This window comes from Nicotiana sylvestris, chromosome 12 (assembly GCF_000393655.2).
Source record: "Nicotiana sylvestris chromosome 12, ASM39365v2, whole genome shotgun sequence".
NCBI classification, from domain to species: domain Eukaryota; kingdom Viridiplantae; phylum Streptophyta; class Magnoliopsida; order Solanales; family Solanaceae; genus Nicotiana; species Nicotiana sylvestris.
The window spans coordinates 140,281,949-140,301,040 of record NC_091068.1 but is presented as its reverse complement, the minus strand read 5'-3'; the positions used below and the strand labels follow the sequence as shown (position 1 = coordinate 140,301,040).

Below are 19,092 nucleotides of genomic sequence, written 5' to 3'. Positions count from 1 at the left end.
GGGATATGTACAGACTCCAGAGGGGCTCCTTCAGCCCAAACGCTATATCAAGCCAATCGTGGCATAAATTAATAAAACATGTTGCGGCATGCAGCCCGATCCCATAAATATCCTCACAATCAGGCTCTCGGTCTCACTTAGTCATCAATCTCTTTAGTCTCTCGGGCTCTCAGAAATCATGAAAATCAGCCCAAACAACAACGACATGATGTATCAACAAGAAATAATAGAGACTGAGGTATGCAAGTAAAATTGAGACTGAGTACAAACAACAATTAGTAGGTAATTCAACATGTATCATAGCCTCTGTGGATTCTAACAATACCAAAACAAGCCTAAACATGATATTTAATATAATTTGCAGTCAAATTTCTATAACACATGGAGAACATATAGCTAACAACAAATTATTCTACTTCACAATTCCATGGGATGGACCAAGTCACATTTCCTGCAGTGCATGCCCACACGCCTGTCACCTAGAATGTGCGTCACCTCCAAACCAATCACATTACACATAATACGGGGTTTCATACCCTTAGAACCAGATTTAGAACTGTTACTTACTTCAATCCGAGCAAATTCCTACTCCAATACGTTTTTGCCTCACAAATCAGCCTCCGAACGCCTCAAATCTAGCCACAAATAATTTGATACAATCAATGCGAGCTAAAAAAAATCAATTTCACTAAAAATTAAAAGTTATTAAGCAAAAATTTGAAATCAGCTCAAAGCCGGCCCATATCTCGAAATCCAACAAAAATCACAAAACTTAAAAGCCCATTTAACCACGAGTTTCACCATACTAAATTTATCAAAATTCGACACCAAATCATCACCCAAATCCCCCAAATAAACTCTTTAAATCCCTAGCTTCAAACCCCCCAAATTACATCTCAAAAACATATCAACTAGGTGAGAAAATTAATGGGGAAACACAATTATAGAATAAATTTAACCACAAGTGACTTACCTCAAGAATCCCTTCGAAATCCCTCTCAAAAATCACCTAAATCCGAGGTTGCAAAGTCAAGAAATGATAAAACCCTCGGAACCCAACGTTTATATTTTGCCCAGGTTTTTCGCATATGCGACAACTCACTTGTACCTGCGACTTCGCGGGTGCGACCAAAACATCTGCTTCTGCGATAGGTTCCTCTCCTGCAGACTCGTTTTTGCGAGCCACCAAGCGCTTCTGCGAACCCAACTCACCTCTCACTTTCTGCTTATGCGCTCACTTCGCCGTATCTGCGGCCAGGCAGGTGCTGCAAATCCTTCGCACCTGCGACCTCTGCTCACACCTCGCCCCAAGTCCACTTCTGTGCTCCACTCCTTTGCTTCTGCAAACTCGCACATGCGATGAAAATTCCGCAGGTGTTGTTACACTAGCAGCTTCCAACTCCAGCAATTCTCTAAGTTCCAAACTTGATCCGTTAACCACCCGAAATACACCCGAGGCCCCGAGACTTTAACTAAACATACCAACAAGTCTTAAAACCTCGTACGAACTTAGTCGAACCCTCAAATCACCTCAAATAACATCAAAAACATTAATCGCACATAGATTCAAGCCTAATAAACTTTGAAATTCTAATTTCTACAAACGATGCTGAAACCTATCAAATCATGTCCGATTGATCCCAAATTTTGTACACAAGTTATAAATGACACCACTGACCTACTTCAACTTTCGAAATCAAAATCCGACCTCGATATAAAAAAGTTCACTATCGGTCAAACTTCTCAAAAATTTAATTTTTGTTTCAAGCCTAATTCAACAACGGACCTCCAAATCATAATCCGAACACGTTCCTAAGTCCAAAATCACCCAACGGAGCTAAGGGAACCATCAAAACTCTATTCCAGAATCGTATACACATAAGTCAATATCCGGTCAATCATTTCAACTTAAGCTTTCCATTACGAGACTACGTGTCCCAACTCATTTTGAAATTCTCTTATACCCCAACCGGCTAACCCGGTAAGTCATATAATAATTGTAAATTATAAAATGAGCAGAAAATAGGGGAATGGGACTACAACTCTCGAAATTACCGGCCGGGTTGTTACAAATTAGGAAGCTTCAGTCCCTCATTAATGAAAATTTTAGGGTTATTAATCTATTTGCTATTGACCTCCTTGATGATACTGTTGTTCGTAATATAACTCAACATACTGATACCAATAGTGAAACATAACTGTTGGGACTAATTGTGATAGTGAGGAAGAGGGTACAGATAATGAACATGCGCAAAATGATTATGATAGTGATGTTGTATTGGGGGTATTTAAGATGCAAAGAAAACTTGAGGTAACAGACCAAATTAATAGATATAAAATCTTAGTAAAGGGTATGACATTTAAGAAACTTGATAAAGCAAATGAGGTTATTAGTTTTTATTTTGTTGCAAATAGGAATGTTTTAGATGTAGTGGAGATTGACAGGAAGAGACTTAGATATCAGTGTATTGGTGGTTGTCTCTTTAAATGTCTTATTTTTAAGGATGAAAATAACCAAGGGATCAAAATAAAAACTTTACATACTGAACATGAATGTGGGGAAGTATTAGAGAACAAAAGAGCTACCCATGCTACCTTAGCTCATTATTTTAAGAGAAGTGTTCAAAATAATCTCAAGTAAAAGGTGAAAGAAGTAAAGGGTGAACTAAAGGAGATATTTAAGCTAAATGTGAGTCAGTCAAAGTTAAAAAGAGTGAAAAGGATGGTGTTAGAGAAACAAGAAGGTAGCTAATTAAATGAGTACAACAAGTTGGAGGCATATACCCAAGAATTGAGGGACAACAATCCTGGTTCTCATGTGGTTATCCAGATATCCAAGGATGCTTTGGAAAAAGGTAAAAGGAGATTGTTGAGGATGTATGCGTGCTTTTAGGCCCTCAAGAATGGATTCAAAGCAAGTTTGAAACCTTTTATAGGACTTGATGGACCTTTCTAAAAGGAAAATAACAAGGCATATTGTTGGTGGATGTGGCTCAAGATTGTGCTAAACATTTTTACCTGTTAGCTTGGGTTGTGGTACACAAGGAACATAGTAGAACTTGGCATTGGTTTATGGAGAACTTGAAAAAAGGTGAAGGGATAACCTTCATGTCAGATATGCAGAAGGTACTTTAATTTTTTTATCACTTGGTTTTTTCCTTACAGTAGCAACTACATTAATCTGAAACTATTTGACATGCAGGGACTCTTGGAAGCTATTAGGAAAGTATGCCCAGAAGCTCATCCTAGATTTTGTGTGAGGCACGTTGAAGCAAATTGATGTAAATAAGGCATACTGATGAGATGATAAAACTACTTTTGTAGTCTGCCTGGAGCACGTATGAAGAAGAATGTAATGATATGTTGAGGTAGTTAGGTGAAGTATCTGATGATTGTATGAAAGAGTTGTTGAAATAGGTAGAATATATTTAGACACCCAATACAAGAACCCAATGATGGATAACAACTGCACAGAATCATTCAACTCATGGATTCTTGAAGCTAAACAACAACCCATTGTGAAGATGCTTGAGACTATCATAGTGAAGGTGAAGTTATTTGTTTTTAGACTATTTTATTATACTGTTTCATTAGTTCTTTTTTATTAAAAAAATAAAATAATCTGTTTTTAATGTGACTTTTTTTTGGATGAAGGTAATGACTTTGTTAAAGGACCCACTCATACCTATAAGACAGTTTAATTGATTTTTTGGTTAGTTATTGAAAGTTAAACTTAATTTTTTCCCCAAGTGATGCATGTCTCCAAACAATTTCAATTATCTTTTTCAATTTAATTTCAAACATTACTACTTTTCTCAAATATCACTATATTCGAACTTTCAAAGGCAAAAGATTTTTCATGTCCAAACACCTATAGGTTTGAAAAAAAAAAAAAAAAACAATGTGCGTGTAAGCAGTGTTGTGGCACGGCCGCCGTCCAAATCACTTCATCCGCTGTATACGCCAAGTTGAGTCAACCCATACAAACCTAGATTCAAGTCTAGCCGCAATTGACTCATGACCAACTGGTTAAATGCAGACCAAGTCTACACCATTTCTTATATTAACCCAAACCTGTTCTACAATCTAGAACCAGTCAAGCTAACCTTCCTAGACTTAGTAAAAAAACAATTTTAAGCCAAATGCAAGTCTTCCTTTCCACCTAAACCCATAATTTATTACTACTTTTTGGCTAATTTTCATTTTGCAAATTTACAACTTTCTTCTTCTTCTTCAACAATGTCATCAACCAATTCACAAAAACTTCATTTCGTGTTAATCCCATTACTAGCTCAAGGCCATATGATTCCTATGATAGATATGGCTAGGCTATTCGCCGAAAATGGCGTAAAAGTAAGCTTAGTAACTACACCACACAACGCTTCAAGATTTGCAACAATTATCAATCGGTCAAGAGAATCCGAGGGAAAAGAAATTGAACTCATACAAATCCCATTTCCTAGTGAAGAAGTTGGTTTACCACCTGGTTGTGAAAATCTTGATAGCGTTCCTTCACGTGACCTTATAAGAAATTTTTATACAGCACTTAACACGTTACAAAAACCAGTAGAAATTTTTTTGACAGAGCATGATTTTCCTCCGAGCTGCATAATTTCAGATAAGTGTCTCTCTTGGACTTCACAAATAGCACGAAAATTCAACGTCCCGAGGCTTGTTTTCCACGGGATGTGTTGTTTTTCTTTGTTAAGTTCTCATAATTTAAAAATTCATAGGCCTTATTTGCATGTCAAATCCGATACAGAACGTTTCGTTGTACCAGGACTTCCCATGCATAATATTGAAATATCGAAAAATCAGCTTCCAGGTGCGTTCATGCAATTACCTGACCTAGATGATATTCGGGACAAAATGGAAGAGGCTGAATCAAGTGCATATGGAGTAGTGGTCAACACATATACAGAATTGGAGAATGGATGTGTAGAGGAATATAGCAAAGCTATTAACAAAAAGGTATGGTGCATTGGACCAGTATCACTTTGCAATAAGAATATTTTAGATATGTATCAAAGAGGGAATAAACCTTCAATTGATGAAAAACAATGTATAAAATGGCTTCATACTATGAAAAATAAGTCCGTTCTATACTGTTGCCTTGGTAGTCAATGCAGACTAATCGCGTCGCAGTTAATAGAAATTGGTCTTGGATTAGAAGCATCAAATTGGCCATTTATTTGGGTAATTAAGAATGGCCAAAAATTAGATCCCCAGTTGGAGAAATGGCTAATGGTTGAAAATTTTGAGGAGAGAATCAAAGAGAGAGGACTTGTAATTAAAGGTTGGGCCCCACAAGTTTTAATATTGTCACATCCCGCAATTAAAGGATTCTTGACGCATTGTGGTTGGAATTCCACGATAGAAAGTGTGAGTTGTGGTGTGCCTATGATAACATGGCCAATGTTTGCGGAACAATTCTTCAATGAAAAACTCATTGTTGAAGTTTTGAGAATTGGAGTTCAAGTTGGTGTTGAAATTCCTGTTAGATGGGGAGAAGAAGAGAAAGTTGGAGTATTAGTGCACAAAGTACAAGTTGCAAATGCAGTGGAGAAACTAATGGATGGAGGAGAAGAAGGGGAAATGAGAAGAAATAAAGCTAAAGAACTTGGATTGGTAGCAAGGAGAACTATGGAAGAAAATGGAACTTCTCGTATCAACATATTGAACCTCATTCAGGACCTCTTAAACCAGTCGTAAGTTATATGTACTGACAGTATAAAGAATTTTTATACTATCAATAAAATTTAATTTTGTTATTGCATTTATTTCCAAGTTATAACATATGCATGATATGAAGAGTTATGTATTGTTGAACATTTATCTTTCCTATTCTTTATTTTTCACTTTCCTTTATGGTAATCTGGGCGAAATTACCATATCAACTTTGTAGTTTCTATGACCATCTCCATTCATGCACATATATATCTTCTTTTTTCTTCTTGTTTTTGGGATAAAAAATAGCCTAACATATGGCTGGGAATTAGCTGACCAGCAATAGGAAGATGGAATTAGATTTATACGAATTTAAAATGCATTCCAATATTTTTAGGCTTCTTTTATTATATATCCAATATCTCTTCCCATAATTTGTCAATATGAGATTTGTCTAGGATATTACAACATAATATTATCTTGTTCAAAAGATACTTATTGCAACTTGTGGCATGTAGGGCATGAAATCTTACATTTGTACTAGCGTACAATTCATAATTTAAGAAGTGAAAATTAAAAACTTTTAAACACAATATAATATATATTCAATTCGTTTCAGTCTATATGATATTGTTTGATTGAGTACGAAATTTAAAAGAAAAACTTTTGATGTATATTAAACGTACTCTTAGAACTTCTATACCTATAAAATTATATCATTAACTGTAAAATATAAAAATTTAAAGTCAAAAAATTACCAAATGTAACGGTAAGTTATAAATAATTCGTGACGCTAGCGGCAAGGTCACTAAATTAAGTTGAAAACCATAAGTAATGGACCCATTTAGAAGACAAGGGCAACTTTTTGTGGCAGAAATTTAGAACATATATCTCCTCTCTTCAAGACCAATAGAAGAGAAATATAACAACTTGCGTTAACGTGATAAAGGCATTTTATCCCATTTTTCCTCAAAAAAAGAAAAAAAAAGAAAAGAAAGGATAAAGGCATTTATTAACCCTTTCTTTAAAAATAAGGTCCTATACCTATTTTCTCAATGTGATACATTACAGCCAACATAAATGACGTATGCCTCACCAAATAATATACACCCCATTTTCGGACAATAATCCTATAAGATCTAAATCATATACACATATACTATAAAATAATATAGGAATATATACTTGTTTGACTCAAAATATCGGAACCTTTTTGATAAATCAATCAAAGAAAATGAAGGGGTAAATCTTAGCTAAGCATAATAATCTCTAGAACCAAAGATAGACCAGGAGAATGTAGAGAATAAGAGCCCTTTATCTCTTGGAAAAGAAGACTTAAATAATAACCCAGTCAATCCTCCATGTAAACGAGTTTACAACAAGTATTATAAGTTAGGGAAGATATATCCAGCGCCCTTTACAAGGTTGTTTCGCTCTATATATATAAGGGACCAAAACCCTTCTAAGCTTTAAAAGACAAGTTATAGGGAATATTCGAAAGAATATTCCTAAGGTCCCCTAATGAGCCTGCTCTACTGCAAGGGTCGTATAGCCTCCTGTTCGCCTTAAGGTCGTCCTCTGCAGGATGTCGAACTTCGAGGATCTCGTCATTCGTCGTACTCGTCAACGGTCGTGGTTATTCAAATTTGGACCCATATAGTTAGTCCCTCCGCTTGTCGAGATTGCAACTTGGTGTGTCCTCGATGAGCGGACACCATGCATTCTTACGGAGAAATTTGACCCTATGAGGCGTTACGGCCTAGCCAATAGTGGGCGGTCAGCATGCTTAGCAAGACACTAGGTGATATTTTTTACCGGGAAATGATGTCATCTTCACGTGCGTCATCATTATGCGTGTTTTCGAGACAGGGATTGATGGCTTGTTGCTTCGATTCTGGTGCTACTCTACGACCTTCCGCTTCGTTTCTGGCACCACCCAATCCTATAAATAGGTGGGTTTTTTTTTTGAAAATTCTTGGTCATTTCATTCCTGATTACCCCTCCGTATTTCTACGAGTTTGTCCTAATAACCTTCTGCTTCTTCTTCTCACCCTCTTCGTCCGCAACCTCTTCTTCTTCCTTTTCTTTTGGCTGTGTCACTACCTCTTTTAACGAAATCATGACAAGATCACATCGATCTCATGAAGGGGTTTTTGAGGCCGCCCTGTTGTCCATGGCGCCCCTTTTAGGCGGTGAAGATATGGCGGTAGAAGAAGGTGATAGTCTTCCTACGGTAGAGGAGTTACTGCCAAGACACCCCATGTCTTGAAGTGACTTCCTAAAAGATCCCCCCTTCTACTCCTACCCTCATACTCTCTGAGACGAACAAGTTCACATTGACGCTCTTTGTGCAAAGTATGGCATTCCCACTCTTGTTGGCATGGTTCCAGCGGGAAGGGATTTCGTAGAGGTCCACAGACCTGGGTACTGCGCTTTTTACGAGTACCCTTTCATGATTGGATATTCTTTTCCCCTCCTCCCATTAGCGGAAGAGTTCTATAGGTTCTATCAAGTTTTCCCGGCACAACCTTCGCCATATACGCTCAAGATACTTCTGTTGTTGACCAAGTATGCGGAGTTGGCGGAATGCGATGTTTCTATCCATCACCTCTTGCACCTGTTCTCCGCCAACTTCCACAGGGGTACTATGGTACATTTGAGGCACCGTGGCACAAAAGGGTTGGTGGTTGGGACTGACGACCGAGCAAGTCGCAAGTTTTGGCATAAGTATTTCTTTGTCAAAACTGAACACATTATTTCTAACTCCGCCAGGTTCCTGGAGCGGTGGAACGAGACTCGTAAGTGTCGCCACTCATTTTACTCTTCCTTCATCTATATTCATTATAGGGTTTGTTTATTTCTTGTTTGCAGCAATGGGACATCCACCCCGCCCTATTACCAGCATAAGGCATTGGGTAGCCCGTTTGTTGCCCCATGCAGCGGAAACCCGAGATTGGCCCGCCTTCATAAAATGTTATGGCTCGAGAGTTCTATCCGGTAAATGTTTTCCCCTTATCGCTTTGTTGGTTATATGTCGTCGTCTATTGATACGACTCTTCATGATGACAGGCCGAAGAGCTTCCAGGCGAAGGGCACCAGTCCCTGCATTCTGACAGACCGTGGCTTCCGCAGGAATGCAGTTTACTTTGAATGAGTCTATTCGAGGGGGGTCATCCTCAACTGATTCAAGTAGAAGGTCCCTCTCGGGACATGGTCATAAGGGAGGAGGCTTCTTCAGTACCAACCCCGCACCTTTTGGATGAGTCCTCTAACGGGGATGAGTCGTTATCGAGAAAAAAGAGGAGAATGGAGCTTGGGAAGGATATGTCCGTGGATGCTGGTAGAAGTAGGGTGTCGCAGACGGCACCTGTACCCATATTTATGGTCGACGCTATTTTAGCGGGGAGATCTCCCAAACGGAAGGAATTTATCCTAGGGCCGGCTCCATGCACTCCGCTAAGGGTGGCGCATCGTCCAACGTTGGAGGAGGCCGTTGTGTCGAGGGCGAAGGCTCAAGTTTAGATATCGACCCAGAGGACGTTCGCAAGTTCATAGGTCGCCATACTCACATGGAGGTCATAGCGTAGGGATCTGACCGTCACATAGTTATCCCGGGGGATTACAACTTGTTGTTGAACTGCAATCAGGTGGCGTCTGTTTTAGCTCCTTTATGTGCTGCCCTTAAAAGCAAGGTGCTTAGGGCGATGAGCGACATGGAGTTGTCCCAGAACGTTGCCGGTATGGCCTTACGGGTAGGTGCCTTTCTTTTCCTTTTCGTCGTTGGGCTTGCGTTATGATTGTCAACCTGTGTTTTTTGTTTTTAACTTCTCTCTTTGTCTGTGCTAGACCCTTATTATAGAGATCGAGCGTGAGCATCAGGAAAGGAAGAGGACGGCCATTACGGGAAGATGTCTTCCAAGTATCAACAGTATCGCGCTAAGCATCGTGTAATGGCCGATATTTACAATTAGGACCCTGATTTTAAATTATTCCGTGAAGGACTCAAATAGAGGGAGGACCAAATGGTACGCAAGGTCGAGGAGCTGAGGGAGCGATATGAGGAGCTTATGAAGGTTGTTTCCCCTAATAGTGAACTTGAGGCCTCCCTTAAGGTGAAGGAAGATGAGCTTGAGTTAAGCAGGGGGGTGATGGCTGAGAATGCCAACTTACAAGCAAAGGTGGCCAGTAGGACCGCTAAATTGGGTACGAAGGAAGTAGAGATCGAGGGGCTCAAGGGCGAACTAAGTGTCGGTTCTGATAAGTTGGCGATGGCTATTTCTGGATTAGCGGTCTCTAAGGATACCCCCTGTGTTTGTAGGTCAGAGCTGACCGAGGAGAAGGAGGCCTCTAAGCTTAAGGTCGCGGGGCTTGAGGGGTGTGTTAAGGAGTTGGAGGCAGAGCTATCTGTTTTGAATGGACAAGTGGCCTTGCTAAGAGAAAAGGATGCAAGTCGACGCTCACAACCTTCTACGTCACGCGCTTCGGCCGATCCGGTCGTGCCTCGATGCTTATATGAGTTATGGGTCCATGCTGAGGCCCGACTTGATGTGTACAAGGCTCTTCATTTCGAGGGGAGGGTAATTGATGCAGAACTTTAGGTTGTGCATACCAAAGCTCATGCAGCTCGTGAGGCATGCGGGTACGACCCTCTAACACCTGATGGGGATGACATCAACTCTGATGATGCGAACCGTCTTACTTCAGACTCTTGGTATGAAGATGCATACCCAAATGGGGATGACATGTAATCTTTTTTTGTACTTACTTTTTGTTTAGGGACTTCTGTATGGGGCATGCTCAAGCCCGTTGTAAAGATAGGTGTAAGTAATATTTTGATGCAACATAGAATTTGTTTTGCCGATTCGGTAGTGCTCTTTGCAATATCTATGGTATCCGGGATACCTGTCGAACTGTTAAGTCGATTTAGCTTTTGGATGAGGTCGATTACTTTTTCTTTTGTCAGTGGCTTTAGCCTTTGGGGTGCTGCTTTTGAACGATTGACGAAGTAGGATCCCATCGTAGTTCGAGTGAGGTCGAACTCACATTTTCGTCGATGGCGTTGGCCATTGGGATGTTGCTTTGAACTGTCGTCGAAGTAGGATCCCGTTGTAGTTCGAACGAGGTCGAACTTATATTTTCGTCGATGGCTTGGCCATTGGGATGTCACTTTGTACTGTCATCAAAGTAGGATCCTGTCGTAGTTCGAAAGAGGTCGAACTCAAAATTTCGTCAATGGCCTTGGACATTGGGATGTCACTTCGAACTGTCATCGAAGTAGGATCCCATCGTAGTTCGAACGAGGTCGAACTCGCATTTTTGCTGATGGCCTTGGCCATTGGGATGTTGCTTCGAACTGTCGTCGAAGTAGGATCTAGTCGTAGTTCGAACGAGGTCGAAATCACATTTTCGCCAATGGCCTTGGCCATTGGGATGTCGCTTCGAATTGTCGTCAAAGTAGGATCCCATCGTAGTTCGAACGAGGTCAAACTTGCATTTTCGTCAATGGCCTTGGCCATTGGGATGTCACTTCGAACTATCATCGAAGTAGGATCCCGTTATAGTTCGAACGAGGTCAAACTTACATTTTCGTCGATGTCCTTGGCCATTGGGATTCTCGCTCACATCGGAGGTTTGGTCATATTCCCGTAGGAAATACATGTCAACTTTATACATACAATGGATATTTGATTATATTCTTGTAGGAACACATGTCGACTTTGTACATATAATGAAGATTTGATTATCTATGTCCAGATCCTTCATTACTCAGCCCAGAGAGCATGTTGATGGGCGGGGTAATGAATAATACTTCGAACCTCAAGACGGCCCCCTTGCCACCTCATTAAAAACCTCACCAAAAAAACCCGATTGGGACAAAACCCGGATGAGGGAAAAAGAGTACGACTTAGGTGGCGCCTACTTTCAAAAGTGGAATTACTTGAGATGGGCGACATTCCAGTTGTTTTGGAGTAGTTTTTCCTCCATTGTCTCTAACTGGAATGCTATTTTGTTTACTGCCGCCGTGATTTTGTATGGTCCATCCCAGTTTGTTCCTAGTTTTCCCTCATTAGGGTCTTTCGTTGCTTGTGTTTGAGCTTTGAGGATGTAATCTCCGACCTTAAGCGGTCACACTTTGGCCTTCTTGTTGTAATACCTTTCTACTTGTTGCTTATGGGCTACCATTCTTATGTGGGCCATGTCTCTTCGTTCTTCGACTTCATCCAAATCTTGTAGCCTACTTTCGTTGTTGTTTGGTTCGCTTTCATCAGAGTATCTCAAGCTAGGCTCTCCGATATCAACGGGTATAACTGCGTCAGTCCCGTAGACTAGTGAATATGGTGTCTCGCCTGTGCTGGTTTTTGGCGTAGTGCAGTGTAGTTCACGCCATAGCCCTTTGCCGTCCTCGAGCTTCTTTTTCAATATTATTACTTTATTGGAGGATTCGTCTTGGCCATTACTGGCGGGATGGTATGGTGTGGAGAGTATTCGTTTAATGTGCCATTTTTTGGAAAACTCGGTCATTTTCTTTTCGACGAACTAAGGTCCATTGTCACAGCTGATTTCTTTGGGGATACTGAAGCGGCATGTTATATTTTTCCATATGAATGTGATGACCTCTTGCTCACGTATTTGAGTGTATGCACCTGCTTCCACCCATTTAGAAAAGTAATCAGTTAAAACCAAAAGGAACCGTACCTTACCTCGTCCTGCCGGGAGGGGTCCAACAATATCCATCCCCCACTTTATGAATGGACATGGCGAAATGATGGAATGAAGGAGTTCCCCTGCTTGGTGTATCATAGGGGCGTACTTTTAACACTGTTCACACTTCCTGACGTAGTCCGCGACTTCTTTTTTTGTGGTGAGCCAGTAGTATCTGGCACGGATGAGGAATCAGATGAGGGCGCGGTTTCCTGTGTGGGCGCTGCAATGCCCCTCATGTACTTCTTCCAGTACTTGCCTTGTTTGATTTGGCCTAAGACATTTGGCCAGGGGGCAGCCAAATGTTCTCTTGCAGAGATCACAATTTACGAGGCTGTATCTGGCTGCCTATATTCAAAACTTTTTGGCTTCTTTCTTATCTTGTGGGAGCGTTCCATCCTGTAAATATTTTACGAGACGGTTGCGCCAGTCCCAAGTTAGGTTTACAGAATGTACCTCAACTTGGTCTATTGCAGAATGGAGAAGTGTGACCACGTTTTTCTTGTTGATATTTTTGGTGGTTGCCGCTAACTCGGCGAGGCCGTCTGCTTCGATATTCTGCGCCCTGGGTATTTGGTCGAGGCGTATTCATCGAATTCTAGCAGTAGTTTATGAATTTCTGACTGATACTTTTTTAGTCTCTGTTCTTTGATTTGGAAAGTCCCGGTGTGAGTTGAGAGTCGCAATGGAGGACGAGTCGTCGAGCGCCATATTTGAGGGCTAATTTCAATCCTGCAATCACAGCTTCATACTCGGCCTTGTTGTTAGTCATCTCGGGGCATCGTATGGACTGGCAAATTACTTTGCCCATAGGAACCTCGAGGACGAGTCCCAGTCTTGATCCCGATGTATTAGATGCGCCGTCAGTGTAGAGGACCTAGAGGTCGGAATGTGCGTAAGCGTGGAGCGCCTCCTGCTCTACGTCAGGCAATATTTCTGTGCTGAAGTCAGCGACGAAATCGGCGAGCACCTGCGACTTAATAGCAGTTTGCGGTTGGTATGTTATGTCGTGCTCGCTTAATTCTATGGCCCATTTGGCCAATCTACCCGATAATTCGGGTTTGTGTAGGATGGTCCTGAGAGGGAAGATTGTCACCACTTTTATAGGGTGATATTGAAATTATTGTCTAAGCTTTTGTGAAGCTACGACTAATGCCAAAGCTAGTTTCTCAAGGTGATGGTACCTCGTTTTGGCATCAATTAAGGTTTTGCTGATATAGTAAATCAGAGATTGCGTACCTTTGTTTTCGCAGATCAAGACTGCACTTACCGCGACTTCGGAAACTGCTAGGTACACTAGTAGGCATTCACCCGGGTCTGCCTTGATGAGTAGTGGTGGCGAAGATAGATATGCTTTCAGCTTTCTCAGGGCGTCGACATATTCTGAGTTCCACTGCAGTCCGTGGTATTTACTTAGCACATTGAAGAATTTATGGCATCTGTCCGATAATCGTGAAATGAACCTCGACAGGACGGCTATTCGTCCTGTTAACTTCTGCACATGCTTCTTATTGGTCAATGTCTCCGGTATTCCTTCAATGGCCCTGATCTGATCCAGGTTGACCTCAATACCCCTTTGTGACACCAGAAAACCAAGGAACTTTCCTGAAGTTACGCCGAAGGCACATTTTTCATGATTTAGTTTCATTCTGTATTGCCTCAATACCTCGAAGGCTTCCTTCAGATGACCAATGTGATCCTCTTTCTTTTTCGACTTTACTAGCATGTCGTCAATGTAAACCTCTATGGTTTTACCAAGTTGTTCTTTGAACATCTTGGTTACTAACCTTTGATACGTCGCCCCTGCATTCTTGAGTCCGAACGGCATTACTTTTTAGCAGTATGTTCCTCAGTGAGTGATGAACGTGGTCTTTTCTTGGTCTTCTTCAGCCACTAGAATTTGGTTGTAACTAGAGTAGGCGTCTAAGAAGCTCAGTAGTTTGTGTCACGCCGTTGCGTCGATGAGCTGGTCGGTATGTGGTAACAGAAAGTAATCTTTCGGGCATGCTTTGTTCATGTGATGACCCAAAATGTCATCACTGGTTTTAGAAATGAATTTTTCATTCCAAGGCCTTAAAAACCTCTTTTAGCATCACCTTGATTTGCATGCGTAGTCCAGGCACATAGTCGGAAAGCCAATATGTGAAAATTTGTGAAAAATGATGAATTTTGACTTTATAATGAATTTAAGTTGACTTCGGTAAATATTTTAGGTAAACGGACACGGACAGGAAAATATGGGACTTGAGAGTATGCGTGGAATCGAATTTCGAGGTCCCAAGCCCGAGAAATAAATTTTTAAAGAAAATTATTTTCTGGAATATTTATGAGTGTTGGAAATGAAACGTGTTCAAAACTTAATGGTATTGGGCCCGTATTATGGTTCCGGAGCCCGGTACAAGTCTTATATGTGATTTAAGATGAGTCTGTGAAATTTGGTAAGAAACGGAAGTCGTTTGAGGTGATTTGGACCTGTAGTTGTGAAAGATGATACTTTGGAAGTTTTGAGATTTTTCTTGGATTTCTATGCTAAATTCATTGTTTGAGAGGTTATTTTGGCGATTTGATCGCACGGATAAGTTCATATGATGTTTTTGAGTTAGTATGCATGTTTGGTTTGGAGCCCCGAGGGCTCGGGTGAGTTTTGGATAAGCCACGGTGTGGATTTTGGACTTAGAAAGTTGCAGACTTCAGTGGCTCGCAAATGCGAAGGCTATGTCGCAAATGCGAAAATAGCCCAGGCCAGCCTTCCTCCCAATTGCCAGGAATTTATCGCAAATGCAATGTTTTCCCGTTTTGGTCAGTCATCGCAAATGCGACATGTCGTTCCCATAAGCGACTTCGCAAATGCGAAGGTCGCATCGCAAATACGAGCTTAGCGGAAGTGTGGGTTCGCAATTGCGAACCCTGGTTGCAATTGCGACATCTGCAACCTGTAATTTTATAACTTAGCCGAAAATCTTTCATTTTTCACACTCTTTCAAAACCAAAACACTTTTGGGCTATTTTTCAAAGACAACTCTTCTTCCAAATCGATTGTAAGTCAATATTAACTTATTTTCTTCAATCAGTAACATTTTTTCACATGATTTCAACTCAAAATCAATGATTTTCATGGGAGAAATTAGGTGTTTTGGGTAGAACCTAGGTTTTTCAAAAATTGGGGATTTGGACCTCGATTTGAGGTCCGATTTCAAACAAAATTATATAATTAGGTTAGTGGGGGAATGAGTAATCGGGTTTTGTTCGAACCTCGGGTTTTGACCATATGGGCCCGGGGGCAATTTTTGACTTTTTGGGTTAAACTTTAGAAAACTCATTTTCATGCATTAAAATTGCTTCATTTAGCATTTACTAATGTAATTAAGTAACTTGTGGCTAGATACGAGCGAATTGGTGATGGAATCAAGAGGTAAAGCGATAGTTGAGACTTGAATTGTATCCATGGCACCGAGGTAAGTGTTTGGTCTAACCTTAGCTTGAGGGATTAGGGGTTGTGTCCTATTTGCTACGTGATACTTGTTGGGTATGACGTATAGGCATGGTGACGAGTATCTATACATCGGTATAAAGCATGCCCGTGAGTCTTGTATTGTAATTGTTATGACTCCGTTGTGGTTTATTGCTCTTCACATGTTATTATCATTATTGTTCCATTGCCGAGATGTCATTATCATTATTGTTCCTTTGCCGGAATATTATTATCATTATTGTTCCTTTGTCGGACTGTTATTGTCATATTATTGTTCCCTTGCTGGGATGTTTGTTTTGATATTATTGTTCCCTTGCCAGGACCCTTTTATGATTGGTGTTGATAAAAGAAACGGGAGCGGGTTGCATACCTTCAACAAGATATTTGAAATGGGAGCGGGTTGCACGCCTACAACAAGATATGTGAAATGGGAGCGGGTTGCACGCCTGCAACAAGATATGTGAAATAGGAGCGGGTTGCACGCCTGTAACAAGATATGTAAAATGGGAGCGGGTTGTACGCCTGCAACAAGATATATGAAACGGGAGCGGGTTGTACGCCTGCAACAAGATATATGAAACGGGAGCGGGTTGCACGCCTACAATGTGATATATGAAATAGGAACGGGTTGCACGCTTGCAACAAGACATGTGAAATGAGATCAGGTTGCACGCCTGCAACGAGACACACGAAATGGGATCGGGTTGCACGCCTGCAACGAGACACATAAAATGGGATCGGGTTGCACACCTGTAACAAGATGTGAAATGAAAGTGAATTCTATATTTGTTTTCCTTATCCTTGTTAGTAATTGGATTTTGGTTTCTTTATATTTTCTTGATATTCTATTATTATCTGTTATTCCCCGAAGCATGTTTCCCCTGCCAAATTTTAATTGTAATTATCTGCTTCTATTTCCGTTGTATATGATATAACTGCACAGGTTTATTTGGTAGTCTGGTCCTAGGCTCGTCACTACTTCGCCGAGGTTAGGCTAGACACTTACCAGCATGGGTCGGTTGTCATGATACTATACTCTACACTGTTTGCAGATACTAATATCGGAGTGCTTGGACCGCAGTGAGGGTGTTGTCTTCAGATCACACAGGCGACCCGAGGTGGTCCTGCAGACGTCCGCGGGCCTTAGCGTCATCTCCTATCTTTCATTTATCATGTTTCCTTTACTTATTTCAGAAACAGTGTATCTTTTATCTTTCAAACTTTGTATGTAGTATTCTTAGACCGTCTGTGAAACTGTGACACCAGTTCTGGGTGGTCGAGGCTCAAATAGTTGTATTCGATACATATTTCAGATAGTTTACTACATTTCTTCTGCTTATTGTAATTTTCGTTGTCTACGCGTTATTGCTTTATAATTGTTAAAGAGTATAAAATGGGTAAAAAGGTAATTTGTTCAAACATTTGGCTTGCTTAGCTTTCACCAGCAGGTGCCATCACGACTCTAGAGGGTGGAAAATCTGGGTGGTGACATGTTGGTATCAGATCTATAGGTTACATGGGTCTCACAGTTCACAGACAATCTTAGTAAAGTCTGAGGAATCGGTACAGAGACGTCTGTACTTATCCCCCACAGCCTACAGAGTTAGGAAAAACTTCACAATTATTCTTTTCTATCATGCGGTTTGATTTCTCAATGCTAATTGAATTTCTACTATGTTCTTTCGCATATGGCGAGAACACGCGTTTCCTCATCCACTGACCAGCAGCCTGAGCCCCCAGAAGCAGCTCCCACGAGGGGCAGAGGGTGAGGCTGAGGCTGTGCTAGAGGCCGAGATAGGGGCAGAGCTCAGCCAGAGCAGCAACACCAGCGGCAGAGCCTCAGCTTGACTTTGATGATGAGGTTTTGGCCCCGACAGTTCCGGTGGGCCCAACTCAGGTCCCAGAGGAGTTTATTGCTACCCCAGTACTCCAGGATGCTCTGGTCCGTCTAGTGGGCCTTATGGAGAGTGTCACGGGGGCAGACTTTCTTCCTATAGCCCCAGCTGTCTCTCAGGCTAGAGGAGGAGCTTAGACTCCTACTACTCGCACTCCGGAGCAGGTAGTTCCCCAGTTTCAGACTCTAGCAGTTCATCTAGTATGAGCAGTTCAGCCAGTTGGAGCAGTTCAGCCGGGTGTGGTAGCTCAGACCGATGATGGAGCAGCTACATCTACCGATGCTTTATAGAGATTGGACAGGTTCACCAAGCTCTTCACTACTACTTTCAGCGGTGCATCTTCTGAGGATCCCTAGGATTATCTAGAAAACTGTCATGAGGTTCTCAGGAAAATGGGGATAGTGGAGACCAATGGGGTCAATTTTGCTACTTTTTGCTTGTCTGGATCTTCCAGGACTTGGTGGAGAGATTATTGTTTGGCTAGACCAGCCGGATCACCAGCTTTGACTTGGGAGCAGTTTACTCAGCTATTTCTGGAGAAGTTTCTCCCTATCACTCAGAGAGAGATCTATCGGAGGCAGTTTGAGCGTCTCTAGCAGGGTTCTATGACCGTTACTCAGTATGAGACCAGATTCATCGACTTGGCTCATCATGCTCTTATTATACTTCCCACCGAGAAATACAGGGTGGGGAGGTTCATTGAGGGACTTATCCAGCCTATTCGACTTCAGATGGCCAAGGAGACGGGGAGTGAGATTTCCTTTCAGGAGGCGGCCAATATGGCCAGGAGAGTTGAGATGGTTCTATCGCAGGGAGGAGGTCAGGGGTCTGACAAGAGGCCTCGTCATTCAGGCAGATTCAGTGGCGCCTTATCTAGAGGTAGGGATTCGTATGGTAGAGGCCATCCTCCTAGGCCTTTTCAGTCGGCACTTCAGGTTTCTCACGGTGCTTCAGGTGGTCGTGGTTCTCGTATGCAGAATTCTGATCAGCAGTCCTATAGTGCACTACCAACTTCTATTAGTGCATCACCACTTCAGAATTTCCAGGGTCGTTAGCCCCAGTAGCCAAGGGCTTGTTTTACTTGTGGCAGCACGAGGCACATTGCTAGGTATTGCCCTTGAGCAGCTCTCAACATCAGGGTTCCCGTGCCATAGTTCAAGCACCGAGTGTTCTATAGCCCACTCAGCCAGCTAGAGGTGGGGGGAGAGGTGCTAGAGGTGGAGGTAGAGGTATTAGAGGTGGAGCTCAGGCCACTAGAGATGGAGGCCAGCTAGTAGTAGGCCATTCTAGAGATGTAGTTCAGAGTGGTAGGGCCCAGCCCCGATGTTATGCTCTTCCAGCCAGACCTAAAGCTGA

At 41.7% G+C, this 19,092-nt stretch overlaps 1 protein-coding gene across 1 annotated transcript; it reads left to right on the top strand.

Moving 5' to 3' along the window:
• The first annotated feature begins 4,144 nt into the window (after positions 1-4,144).
• Positions 4,145-16,970, top strand: LOC104246892 (UDP-glycosyltransferase 73D1). The gene is made up of 2 exons (XM_009802792.2): positions 4,145-5,708; positions 16,894-16,970. The coding sequence occupies exons 1-2, from the start codon at positions 4,240-4,242 to the stop codon at positions 16,898-16,900; spliced, it is 1,476 nt and encodes a 491-aa protein (XP_009801094.2). The 5' UTR covers positions 4,145-4,239; the 3' UTR covers positions 16,901-16,970.
• Positions 16,971-19,092: the final 2,122 nt, after the last annotated feature.